This window comes from Atractosteus spatula, chromosome 8 (assembly GCF_055471065.1).
Source record: "Atractosteus spatula isolate fAtrSpa1 chromosome 8, fAtrSpa1.hap1, whole genome shotgun sequence".
Taxonomy (NCBI): Eukaryota; Metazoa; Chordata; class Actinopteri; order Semionotiformes; family Lepisosteidae; genus Atractosteus; species Atractosteus spatula.
The window spans coordinates 54,051,072-54,064,552 of record NC_142713.1 but is presented as its reverse complement, the minus strand read 5'-3'; the positions used below and the strand labels follow the sequence as shown (position 1 = coordinate 54,064,552).

General features: G+C 48.7%; 1 protein-coding gene across 1 annotated transcript in view; it reads right to left on the bottom strand.

The window, feature by feature from the left end:
• The window catches only part of golgb1 (golgin B1), a 38,838-nt gene that overhangs the window by 16,961 nt on the left and 8,396 nt on the right, over nucleotides 1-13,481 (bottom strand). The window contains exons 6-10 of the mRNA XM_088924299.1: nucleotides 12,833-13,081; nucleotides 11,561-12,614; nucleotides 10,167-10,249; nucleotides 2,830-2,899; nucleotides 457-524 (exon numbers count right to left, since the gene is read on the bottom strand). Of these exons, the coding sequence (XP_088780425.1) occupies nucleotides 457-524; nucleotides 2,830-2,899; nucleotides 10,167-10,249; nucleotides 11,561-12,614; nucleotides 12,833-13,081 (1,524 nt within the window). The remainder of the gene's footprint in view (nucleotides 1-456; nucleotides 525-2,829; nucleotides 2,900-10,166; nucleotides 10,250-11,560; nucleotides 12,615-12,832; nucleotides 13,082-13,481) is intronic.

Here is a 13,481-nt window from a genome sequence, read left to right as displayed (position 1 = left end):
GTCTTTTTCAAGAATTGCCAATCATTTACAGATTTTCGCTTTCCACACCTCTCCCCTGATTTCCCATACTGTGCATACACACTCTTCCTCACCTGCGTGCCCATTCTCTGCCCTGTCCTTTGTTGTCCTGAATTTTGTATTCTTGCTGCCACCTTAGTCTCTCTCCCTCATACTTGAAGAAGGCTTAACAGAAGAAACCCTGTCTTGTGTCTTTGTATTTTTCAGAGGGGAATTAACGTTTACTTGTTTAAGAATGTTTTTTTACCACAACACGGAATGCTCTGCCAGGGTTCGGCCTGGCTGTACCACGCTGTCGGATGTACAGTATCCTGCCTGACCCAAGCCCGCACACAGATTGGTGCTTTCCAAAGACAGGCCTGTCACGTGCTGTACAGGCTTGGTCCTGATGGTAACTCAAGCCTGGTTCCTGTGCTGCGAGCCTGACACAGGTCGTACCTGGGCACCGCGTGGACTGGAAGACTGACAGGCGCCGTCTGACCCTTCCTCACCCTGCGTGGTATCGCCTTTCAATGCAGAAAAGGAAAAGGAAAAAGATGAGAAAAAGATTTAAAAACCACACTTTCTGTGACGGATGATATCAAATAAGGGGGACTGGTGAATACTGTAGGAGCAGCAAATCAAATCCACAGATTCTGATCAAATGGGAGACTGGGCAAGGCTGGGCAAACATCTGACAGATGCAGAGCAGGGTTTTACAAGCAGGTAGCAAAAACAAACTATAATTACAAAATTGGTTCCACTGAGATAGGAGAGCAATTAAGAAAGCCAATTACATGCTAGTGAAGAATTGAAAGGATGTTATGTTGAAATTATGCGATGCAACACGCTACAGAAAAGTTATTGCTGCTCTGGAATCAGGAACTGAACCTGTTTAGCCTTGAACAACAGAAGACTACAAGGGGATCTGATGCAGGTGTTCATAATCCTCAAAGCCACTGACAAGTCAACGCAGGAGTCTTCCTCAGTATTAACAGGGAAGCACAAAGCAGAGGACACAAACAGAACATGCATTTAAAGCATGGAACAAGCTAGCCTCCCTGAGGCTAATACACTAGAACTGTAGAAGATCCTTGAATCAATTAACTATTAAATAGTACTAGAACTAATGGCATTCTCTCATCCGTATCCTTTTTGTTATGTACTTAATCTCTTACCATCAGCAGAGTTTTAAACACAGTCTTGGATTCACATTTATCACATTTCCGCCTGCGTGAAAGCCCTTAATTGAGGGGATACTTGTAAAACCCAGCTGACCAAAAGGTGTTGTTTTATTTCTTCTGTACAGCTCATAAGTAATAAAGAGCCACTGCAGAGCAGGACAGGTGTATAGTTTTCCAAGGCCACAAACCACATTAACAGACGATAAAACCTTCTAACAGTTCTAGGCAAAAAGACACATCTATTAACGAGCACCACCAGTCAATTATTCAGTTAACTAACTGAGAGGTAGACCAACAGGCAACTGATGTGACGAGAGAGAAGGAACAGAGCACAAGTTCAGAAGAGCACAGGAGGCGGTATGGGCTAGTGGTTACTCACAGTAAGTAACTAGAAGTTATGCATAATTAACAGGATTCTTTTGGTATTGCACTGAACTCACAAGTTGAATCCACCTGTCTAAACTGTTTGGTTAAAGAACACAGAGCTGGTTTTCGGTTAGTAATCTGCTGTAGCAACAGTGAGCTCTGCCCTCTAGAGCTCTCAGAGGAGGAGAACTTCAGAGGAACTGAATAACCAAGGGAGTGTCTTCAGTCCTACATGGGTAAACACTTGGTCAAAGTCCCTGTTTGTTGTGCAGGTTGTCTTTCTGTTCACCGAGCTTTCTGGCACAGTCGCCTCCCACACTACCTCCTCCCTCCCTCTCAGCTCCGACCTCCAGTCCTCACTGCCTCCTCCCTCCCGCTCAGCTCCGACCTCCAGTCCTCACTGCCTCCTCCCTCCCGCTCAGCTCCGACCTCCAGTCCTCACTGCCTCCTCCCTCCCGCTCAGCTCTGACCTCCAGTCCTCACTGCCTCCTCCCTCCCTCTCAGCTCCGACCTCCAGTCCTCACTGCCTCCTCCCTCCCTCTCAGCTCTGACCTCCAGTCCTCACTGCCTCCTCCCTCCCGCTCAGCTCCGACCTCCAGTCCTCACTGCCTCCTCCCTCCCTCTCAGCTCCGACCTCCAGTCCTCACTGCCTCCTCCCTCCCTCTCAGCTCTGACCTCCAGTCCTCACTGCCTCCTCCTTCCTCTCAGCTCTGACCTCCAGTCCTCACTGCCTCCTCCCTCCCTCTCAGCTCTGACCTCCAGTCCTCACTGCCTCCTCCCTCCCTCTCAGCTCTGACCTCCAGTCCTCACTGCCTCCTCCCTCCCTCTCAGCTCTGACCTCCAGTCCTCACTGCCTCCTCCCTCTCTCTCAGCTCTGACCTCCAGTCCTCACAGCCTCCTCCCTCTCTCTCAGCTCTGACCTCCAGTCCTCACTGCCTCCTCCCTCCCTCTCAGCTCTGACCTCCAGTCCTCACTGCCTCCTCCCTCCCTCTCAGCTCTGACCTCCAGTCCTCACTGCCTCCTCCCTCTCTCTCAGCTCTGACCTCCAGTCCTCACAGCCTCCTCCCTCTCTCTCAGCTCTATACAGGGAATTTTTTTTCCCAATTCCAATCTTCACCATCTTGAAACCTGCCAGCGAGCTTCCTTTCTGCATGGAGGAAGAACTCTTCGCTTTGTATGTAAAACGCTTTACATACATCTGATTTACCTGATTAAATAAGAGAACAGATGAGAGAACTGACAATGAGCTGCTGAATCAAATGCGTTTGACAGGCATCCCTACCTGTTGCTGCAGCGATCTGATCTCCTTGGCGCAAATCAGGCCTTTGTTCAGTCACAGACTTGACTGGACCCTGAAAGAAAGAGATTCCCATCGTCTGAGACACTGGCACTGGACAAGAGCAGGTCTGCGGCTCCCTGACAAGGCAAACCTAATGTGTCTGGGTCTTAGCCTTGTCTGACCTTTCAGACTGGGGCTGTCACCCTCAGTCCTGTGAGGTGAAGAGACACCTCATTTTTTTGATCCATTTGACAATGTAAAAAAAAAATACTTCACTCTTCTCCGGGAACCAATAGCAGTTCAGGTGAAGAATTTGTTTTTAATGTTATTATCACCTTCAGCTGTTTTAATATGGTATTTACAGTAGTTTAGTGAAAGGCAGACCCATTGTGTGTGGCCATTAAATCACCAATCTCTAAAGACCTGGAAAAGATTAATCATTGTGATCAATTAAGCAGGTGGTCTGTTAAACTGAATAATATAGAGACAACATGGGATTAGGGATTCCACAATTTAAACACAATATTCCCTTGATTTAGCAATAACTTACACGTGTTGCCAATCTACAGGACCTGGCTAGCTTTAAGACTAACAGGACTGGGGCTCTCTAGGAGGGTTCCTGTCAGTCCCAAATCCTTTCTTCTGCCTTACTGTAATACTGCAGCTACTTCAATCCAGTTAATTTTTTATATTTTGTGTGCTGCCTCCCACACTCTGCAAATACAATGAAAATGAACCTCCATAATACACACTACTGTAGTGTTAATTACACTGCTGTACCCTCACTTCTGTGAGTACAGTGTACAGTACAATACCACCCTACATAATGCCCTGCTGTAACTCCCGTTCATTCATTCCTTTATTGAAGTCCGTGGCAAAATGACTACCTTCTATAGCTGATCATTTCCTAACCACGCTCCCAAGAACACAGGACAGAAGAAGAGAGCCTTGTCAGTCAGCCCCCGTTACAAGGAGCTGTGAGAGGATTAGAAACTCCGTGGCCAGACAGGCTGGAGGACGCAGAGGCATTATCCTCCGTATCGGCCTGTCTGGCACAGCGGTCACTCTGTCTCGCCCTTGGCTGAGGTTCAGGGCATGTGTGTGTCCCAGGCGGACCCAGACAGGTAAATAAGATGTCTGACACTCTTTGTGCTGCGTCTGCACAACGGTGACACACTCCTCCAGACAGCAGCTCTGTCGTAAGTTACCTGCACCCCTAGTCCGCAGGAAGCCACAGACAGGGAAGGAGAGAGGCAAGCGTACATGTGACATGGAAACAGGAGTCCAGTTGCACAGCAGCTGGATCTTTATCAGGATTCATAAGCTGGAGGCGCTCATTCAAACAGTGCTGATGTATAAATGCATAGATGTACATGCAGTTTTCCCCATCAGAAATGATATATGCACTTTTAGATTAGAACACAACTCACGTCTGCATACTTAAACAGTCAGACGCTTTTTATATCCAGCATCCCTGAAATCCTGAACTGGCTCAAAGTGCCGTGGAATGGGAGTGTGACACCTGTCACTTGCATGAGCAAGCTTGTCACTTCGCCTCCTTCCAAGTGGGAGTGTGTGGATGAGTGGCAGAGGGCTGGGAAACCCGTCTTAAAATGTGAGTATGTGCCAAAGAGGGTGAGAGGTACTGTAGCTCCTACACTCTGCAAATACAATGAAAATGAACCTCCATAATACACACTACTGTAGCGTCAATTACACTGCTGTACTCTCACTTCTGTGAGGGTACGAGCAGAACCAGCACTGGGGTGTATGGAGATATCAGAGTTATGCCGAAGATGCCTTAGGGCTGCATAGAATTTGCTTCTGCATGTCCTCAGGTCTCGCCTTGTCATACTCAGCACCGATTCTGAAATTGTTCTTTTGAGTGTTGCGCACTTCTGCATCCATTCTGATGCCAAATTCAAGCCTTTTTTTGTTAGCATGTTCTTCCAACACTAATATCCCTATGTGATACAATCCCTCCCCTGGGCCAGACTGTGTTTATACTGTGTCACATGGTGCCAAAAAATATCAAAATAACAACCTTTTCACTCACAGTGAAGCAGCTGAGGGTTATGCCTTTAATTTAGCCAATTCTCACCCAGGGCTTTAACAAACCAGGACTGGGTGAAAAAAGTGCCTATAAATCAGAGGTCACCAAGTTCTTGGGGGGCCTGGCATCTTCTGAGTTTTGTTGCAACTAAGCTCTCAGTCACGGTTTGTCTGATTATTTACCTGCATTATCATACCATTTCTAACCAGGCTCTGGGGTGATTTATAGGTAACAGGACAAAGTGAATGTCTCATGTAAACGACCTTAAAATCAATGGCACTGATGTGAAATTTAGAATATAATATCATTTGAGAACTTGACATGCTCGCTAGCTAAACCCAAATCTATTTGGCAAGTCTAGATCATTAATAGGGCAGCACGGCAGTGCAAGGGTTACCATTGCTGGCTTGCAGTGCTGGGGTGCTGACTTCAATTCTTGGAGTGCCGTTTGCATTTTTTCCTCATGTGTTCATGTGGGCTTCCTTCAGGTTCACTGACTCCTGGGTGAGCGGGCCCTGGTGCGAGCGAGTGTTTCTGTCTGGGTGCGCCTGTCCTGTCCAGGGTGTATCCTGCCCTGCGCTCGGTGCATCCCTGGACAGTCTCCAGGCCACCATGACTCTGAACTGGACAAGAGGTTACTGAAAGCTTTGTGATGATGTAGATCATTTTTCCAAACCCTAACAGAGCATAAGAGATTCCCGGCTTATAGAGATGTGCGTTTGTGTGCTTTTCCACCCGCTTCAGTGCGACTGTGGGAGTTCAAGGTTTTGTTTACTAGAAGCTGCAGATCAGGATAATCTGATCGGCCTCCTCTGAGTTTGTCTCAGCTAGTTTCACAAGGTCTGAAGTATTTGAAGTGACAGCGAGTCCTTCCATGATGATACTGACCCCCCCCCCCCCACCTCTCCCTGCGTGTGAGCACTAACTCTCTCTGGATACCTTTGCACCTCACCCTGTTTAACTCACACCCACACAGTGGGGGAAAAAAAAAGACTGTAATAGACTCCACACCCCTCTCCCCCCCCAGATCCGGATCTGCAGCCAGGAAGCTTAAGTTGGGCATCGTCACAAAGCGCTTTAATCGTGCTTTTTAAAGTTCTGCTCCCCTGAGAACACGGCCTTCCATTCAATTTAACACAGTGCTCCTGAATTCAGTGTAAACTCCGCACCCAGGTCTCGCTGACTTTCTCCCTCCAATCCTGCTTCCAGGTCCCTTGGTTCCAATGAGCAGGCCATGCAGGAAGTTGATTCGGAGTATAAGGCAGGAGAGGTACCCAGCATGGGGGAAAAATACCCCTAGAGCAGCTGGGACTGGCACGCAACAGTGGTACCGGCTCGGCTGGAGCTCGGCTGTCATGGCAGAGGAGATGGGTCAGAGAGGTGGGCTGTGCCAGCTCTCCTGGGCAGGACCCTCTGCTGACCTGCAGACCTGCTGCGTGCATCAGCACCAACACTGTTGCAGCAACGGGCTTATACACTCGGAAATAGCAGCAGGCCTGTAGCCCGGAGTCGGGGGGAGGGGGGGGGTGAGATGTGGGGAGATTACTGGGATTGTTCCAGAGAGAGGGCGTGGGCGTGAGGAAACAGGGTGAGACAGGGTGACATGTTCCTGCACACATCGCGGGGAGATTAAAGAGAGGAGTCAGGGGGCGGGCGGATTCCCTCGAGAGGGGATCCCTGCCCTGTTGGTGAGCGAATTAGATGAGGACTGGGTGTGGGTGGGCTGCCTGTGTCCTCCCTTGGCTTTAGGAAACTGCAATGCATGAAAGGCAACGAAAGGTGAACGTGGGATAGCCACAGTATTTTAAAAGGAGTACTCAGCTGCTTGCTCGAACTTCTGCAGCACTCAGCCGACAAGCTTAAATATATCCCTGAGAGAATGCTTATTTTAAATTCATATTTAAACTGGCATTCACCAGGACAATCTGCCTGAAATGCTATTAAGATGGGCCAAAGCAACAAACTTCTGATTCATAACAGAGTTTGCTAACCTTCTCATTGACAAACCTGAAAAATGCATCAGAGGACATGTATTTTTATCTTTTAAATGCCCCCCCCCACCGTTAGCAATGTCACCTACATCTGCAGGTTACACTAAGACTCTACTAGAGTAAAACTCCACATCCCTTCAGGCCACGTTAAACCACAGCAAGTCCCTCTGCTGTGAACAAGCTGGAAACTGCTGCCTCTAATCCCTCCCAATCTGGGGTTTAAGGTTTTTACTTGCAGATTAAGATGCTTCTTATTAACACTTCGGTGAAGGCTGTGCAGTAATAGAAGTTTAGAGGAGTGAGAACAATTCAGTGACTCCCACCTCTGTTTTGACCCCAAGCTCTCTTTTAGCTAGTTAAAAGGACAATGAGAAGCTGAGACAGTACATCACACGGCGCTTTCAACGTTGTGACAGCCATGCAACTGCTAGATCTTGCTCAAATAAGTACAAAAAGAAACTCCCTACTATAGATCTGTCCATCAATTTACTTACTACCTACTAAATTATTTGTCTGATGCTTTTATCCAAAGCGACTTACGTTTGCACCCATTTATATAGCTGGGTATTACAACAGCAGCGTTTGTAGCACAGCAGATTTGAACCCGCAACCTTATTTACGAGTCCAGGACGCTAACCACTGCTCCACACTGCTGCCCTAAACTATCAAGCGCGGAATACGGGCGAGTGTGCCTATAAGGCAGGCAGTGTGTTGTGCAAATGCACAGCTGAGCTCTGCCTCTGTGGGGATTCAATCAGATTCGTTCACAGGCTCTGAGCCGTTATCTACTTATGAGTTAAGCTACTGCAGATCAGTGTCCCTCTCGGCATTACCGCTTCCCAACTGTGTGCACGTGTTGGGGCATTACACCTGAGAGCTCGGGTTTGCTAACTAGCACATTCAGGCATTAAAATAGCCAAAAACTCCGTTTTACCTGCTGTAAGCAAAAGCACTAGGAAGTCGGCCTCAGCAAGTACAGAATTCTTTCAAATTCAAAGAACCTTATTGGCACGAATAACGTTACAGCCTGAGGAACAGGCAGTTAGCCTGCCTCACAACAAGGTTTTATGCGATATACGTAAATGTCCAATAATTCGTTTCTACTGTAAAGGCCGTGTTAATCATACAGTGTCTTGAAAAAGTATTCAGCCCCAAAAACATTTTTCACATTTTGTTGCTACAGATTCTGAATCTGAAATACACTGAAGTAGGATTTTATGGCGCTGATCCATAAAGCATTGCATACTATGTTAAAAACAAACCCTTTCCACAACTGACTTAAAATGAAAAACAGAAACGATTACATTGAAAATGGACTCATGCAATACATTACCTCAAAAGTCACACAATTTGTTGATTGCCTCCACCATGTGTAAGAAATTAGCAGATCACCTGTTATCAATTCTTTTGTAAATATAAATACCTCTCTCTGCGAGGTCCTACAGCATGGCAGACTTTCCCCCCCCAAAAAAGTCTCGAAAATGAAGATGAAAGAGCATTCTGGACAAGTCAGAGATTACATGATTACAGGGAGGCGCAAATCTCGGAAGGGCAGCATTGCTGAAACACTGACCCCCCCTCGGAGCTCAGTGCAGCCCCTTGTACAGGAGCGGAAGAAGTATGAAACTACAGCCACACGGTGGCTCTGTGGCTCAGGATCTGCGCCTGTGGCTGGAAGGTTGCCGGTTCAAATCCCGCGGCCGGCAGAGGAATCCTACTCCGTTGTGCCCCTAAGCGAGGCCCTTAACCCCAACTGCTCCAGGGGTGCCGTATAAATGGCTGACCCTGCACTCTGACCCCAAGCTTCTCTCCCTGTCTGTGTGTCTCATGGAGAGCAAGCTGGGGTATGTGAAAAGACAAATTCCTACTGCAAGAAATTGTATATGGCCAATAAAGTGATCTGATCTTAGATCAGACTTGTTCCCCTAAACGTAGCTGCTGGACAAAGGCACTTATCAGAGAAGCTACTGTGACATTGAATGATGGAAGATAATGGACACCAGGCTTTCCACAAAAAGGGCCTTTATGGAAGGGTTGCAGGGAAGAAGCCCTGGCTGAAAAAAAACATATCCTTGCCCGCGAAGAGTTTACAAAATGCCATACAGAAGATACTGCAAAGAAGGGGTCTAACGAGACAGAAGCGAAACTTTATTTAGCCTGAATGCTAAGCGTGCTAAGTATGCATGACGTGAATCAAACACTGCCCAACAGCCAGGTGACACCGTCCCCACGGCGAGGTATGGGGGTGGCAGCAGCATGTTATTGGGATGTTTTTCAGCAGCAGGGACTGGCAATCTCGTCTGGAACGAAGGGAAGATGACTGGTGGACATCACAGACAGATACAGGACAAAAGCCTGCTACAGTCGGACAAAAAGTCCAAACTGTTGTCTTTCAACAGGACAGTGATCCAAAGCACACTGCAAGAGCAACACTGGAGAGGCTTAAAATGATGTCCTTGAGTGACCCAGCCCTGACCTTAATCCTGTTGGAAATCTGTGGCAACACCGCCATCGCCGCTCCTGAACTAACCTGACCCATCCTGAGCAACTCTGCGAGGAGGAATGGACAAATACCGCTCTATCTCGGTGTGCAAAGTTAACATTCTCCAAAAAGACTCCTGGCTGCAATAGCAGCCAGAGGCGTTTCAACTGAGGATTGATCAAGGAGGATGAATACTTACTCCAGTTCAGTTTTTTATTTTTTCTTAATTTAGGATTTACTATTATCTTTCTTTTTTTTTGGGGGGGGGGGGGGGACTCTGACTGAGAAGATGAATGTGTGACTCACAGATAAAAATTCCCATTCTAAAAAAACAAATTCCAGGCTGTAAGATTCTTCAGTGTGAAAAAAGGGATGGGGGCTGAATACTTTTTTCCAAGGCGCTGTATATGCTTTGGCAACACTGTAATTCATTGGTATTCAGCCCTTTGAATTGAACTGTACTTCTTACACTGTATTGCAATAGGTGTTCTTAACTCTCCGAAAGGCAATGTGATTTGGTTATTGGTAATGTGTACCATCCAGGTGGGGCTGCACATTGGTGGTGGTGGTGGAGGAGTGGAGTGTCCTGAAAAGCGCTATATAAGTATAAGCAATTATTATTATTATTTTAATTCTTATTTTTGGTTTTACCCAAGTGCAGCACATGCACGGTTCTTCCAGTGTGTACTAATCTTATCACCATGATATTCATTTATCTTGTTGCAAAGACTTAAGAACACAAGAACGCTTAGAGATGAAAGCCAATCAGCCAATCCTGACTCCCTCCCAGCCCCAAACCCCGCCCTCTGCTCACCTGCCACGTGTTGATTTGCTCCTCCAGCTGTTGGATCCTTGCAGCTGACTCCTCCCCCTCTGCAATGCTCTCATGCAGTTGTCCTGAAACAAGAGTGTAACTCTGATCAGCACTGGAGAGCATCAGAATTTAAAAAGTGAAATGATCACCTATTTCCCCATGGTCCCTAAGTGCAGGTTAGTCCAAATAAAATCCTGCAGAGACTCCGATTGCCTTTGAGAGCTCATTTTCAGAAGTAAGCCTCTATGGTGCCTTCAGCCTCCTCCCCTCAAGTCAGTACAAACCCAGGGCAAACTACAGCACACATTCCCCTACACCACGAACCATTCCAATGTTACAGGGATGCACACTGAGTGATGACTAACAGTGTCATGAGAGCAAAGGCCTCTCATCAATTATTACGACCATGACTTCCTTCAGAAAATATACACATGTAGGTTAATTCCACTGCCACCATAAGGAACTTAACCTATAACAACTCCCATTGTGTCAAATCTAAATGCAGTAGAGTCACGATTATCCGACCCAAACGGGACCTACAGTATGTCAGATAATTGAAAATGTCAAATAATGCGGAAACTGAGTAGACAAATCATAGATAAATGGAAGCACAGTATAAGTATGAAATCTGTTTTATTAATCTACTACAAGACTAAAATAACACAGTACAGAGTTATTGTTGGTTATTATTTAAAAAATGAGTGATTGGAATCTGTTTCCCAGATGTGCTTCTCTTCCTTGCGGCAAGAACTCGCCAGCGTCTTAGTAACTAGACATCAGTAGCAGTTGCCTCCTCGTGTTGTTCAACATAAGCTAGTGCCGCTTGGAAAATACAATAGGAAAAATAATAATCATGCGCGCGAAATCAGCAACCGAAGCTACGTCAAGGGCAGTACGTGACACGAGGAGAGACAGCGCAGCGTCGGATCTGGCAAAATATGCACGCGCACGCATAGTGTATGGTATATACTGTACACCATGGTGACTGGCTATGTCGGATAAGCGCAAGTCAGATAATCGCGTCTCTGCTGTACCCTCTGTCTTTATTCCAAGCAGAGGACTTAGGTACAGGGAAATATACAAACAGGGTGGTCACAGTCCCTCAAGACCACTCTGTTTGTACTCTGAAAATGATCAATCCCCAGAGAGCAAGGGGAATGATCCAATTTCCCCCCACTGATTTCGGACATGTGGTATGAATATCAGACCTCTCGGTGAGCATCTGCATAAGGCCCTACTAAATGATGCTGCCGAGTCCATGCTTCTTGTGCTGTTGGGAATTTGTGCTTGATATCTGGTCAGAGGTGTGACATCTCCAGACTCAGAGCAGACTAGATTTGCCCCGAGGGCCTTGTGATGGGTGAGTGCCCTCAGAGCTCATTACTGTGACTCACCTTGCAGAGCCTCCAGAGACTGCGCCAGCTCAGAGCAGCGAGCCTCGCTCTCCCGCTTCTCTTCGCTCAGACTGCCCAGCTTTGTTTCCACAGCTCGGAGCGCCCCCTGCAGGGCCGACAAACACAGCCCCGGGTCGGAAGGCAGGGAAGCGCCCTCTCCCTTCTCTTCCTCCCTCTCTTCTGGAGGTAGACCTGTCAGAGCGCAAAGGTCCCCCCACAGCTCAGCCAGGGCCTTCCTCTGAAGCCTTGCCTCGACTCTCTCCCTTTCGGCTGCTTCCAGTCTTCCTGCAAGATCGGAGTGATCCTTCTCCCCGTCAGCCTCCTCTGTCTCACCATCCTTCCTCTCCAGAGCTGCTTCTCTTGCTCTTTCTGCCATCTCTAGCCTCTCTCTCAAGTCAGTAAGTTCTGCCTCCCTCCTGGCAGCCTCGTCTCTCTCTCTCTTCACAGCCTCGTCTCTCTCTCCTTCTGCTGCCTCCAGTTTCTCAGAGAGGGAGACCAGCTCTGCCTCCCTCCTGGCAGCCTCGTCTCTCTCTCCTTCTGCTGCCTCCAGTTTCTCAGAGAGGGAGACCAGCTCTGCCTCCCTCCTGGCAGCCTCGTCTCTCTCTCTTCTCACAGCCTCGTCTCTCTCTCCTTCTGCTGCCTCCAGTTTCTCAGAGAGGGAGACCAGCTCTGCCTCCCTCCTGGCAGCCTCGTCTCTCTCTCTTCTCACAGCCTCGTCTCTCTCTCCTTCTGCTGCCTCCAGTTTCTCAGAGAGGGAGACCAGCTCTGCCTCCCTCCTGGCAGCCTCGTCCCTCTCTCTCCTCACAGCCTCGTCTCTCTCTCTTTCTGCTGCCTCCAGCCTCTCCCTGAGGAAGGATATCTCTGCTGCCTCCTCTTCCTCTCTCTTGGCCGTCTCAGCTCGCTCCCCCTCTGCTGCCTCCAGCCTCCCTATCAGTTCAGCCAGCTGCGCCTCTGCCTTGGCAGCCTTGTCCGCCCAGCGCTGCTGCTGCTCCTCCCGCTGCCTCCCGGCCTCCTCCAGCTCTGCCTCCATTTGTCTGAACTGTGCAGTCAGGATCTACAGGCAGAAAAGGGGGAGGAAGGATGAAGACAACAGCTCAGCACTGGGTCAGCCATCACGTGCTCCCGTCCCTCTCCGTTTGCAAGCTTCGGTCCACACAAACGTCTTTTCCTTCTACTTATCAAACGGTTCAGTCTGTCCGTCTCTCAACATCGGTCCCACTGTTAATCCGACCGGCCAGTCGCCCCGTTCCTCAACACGCGGTCGGCCTGTACCTGTTTCTGCTGGTCGGCGCTGAGGATCTCCTGCTGCAGCATCTCCAGCACCTGGGAGCGGGAGCGCAGGGACTCCTCCAGCTCCTCGGTGCGGCGCTGGGCGGAGCGCAGGGCCTGCTGCAGCTCAGAGTCGGCCTGGGCCTGGACCTGGCTCTGCGCGGCCGCTCTCAGCAGCTCCTCCTCGTGTTTCTGCACCTGCTCCTGAAAGCGCGCGTCCTTCTCGCACACCACCGCCTGGAGCACACGCAGCTGAGGGTGAGAGCAGTGCGCACACATTCAGCACCCCGTGCAGGACAGGGCAATACTCAAGTGCAGGGCAATAATCAAGCAGGACACTCATGTCAACGGCCATGATATAGGGCAGTGGACAGTGCTGCTGCCTGACAACTCTTAGGTCCAAGGGTTCAATTCCAGACCAGGGTGCCTTTTGTGTGAAGCCTGCCTGCTCTCCAACAGTTTGCTCCAGTTTTTTCTGGGTGCTCCGGTTTCTCCCCACCTTCCAAAGAAGGTTAGCTGGCATCCTTTTACTTGCTTTGTGCAAACATGAGTGTACTCTCTGATAGTATCCCACCCCACATCATCCCAGCACATCATCCCTCCAGGATAGGGTCCAGATTGCCAAGACCCTTATCAGGGATTAGCATATTTC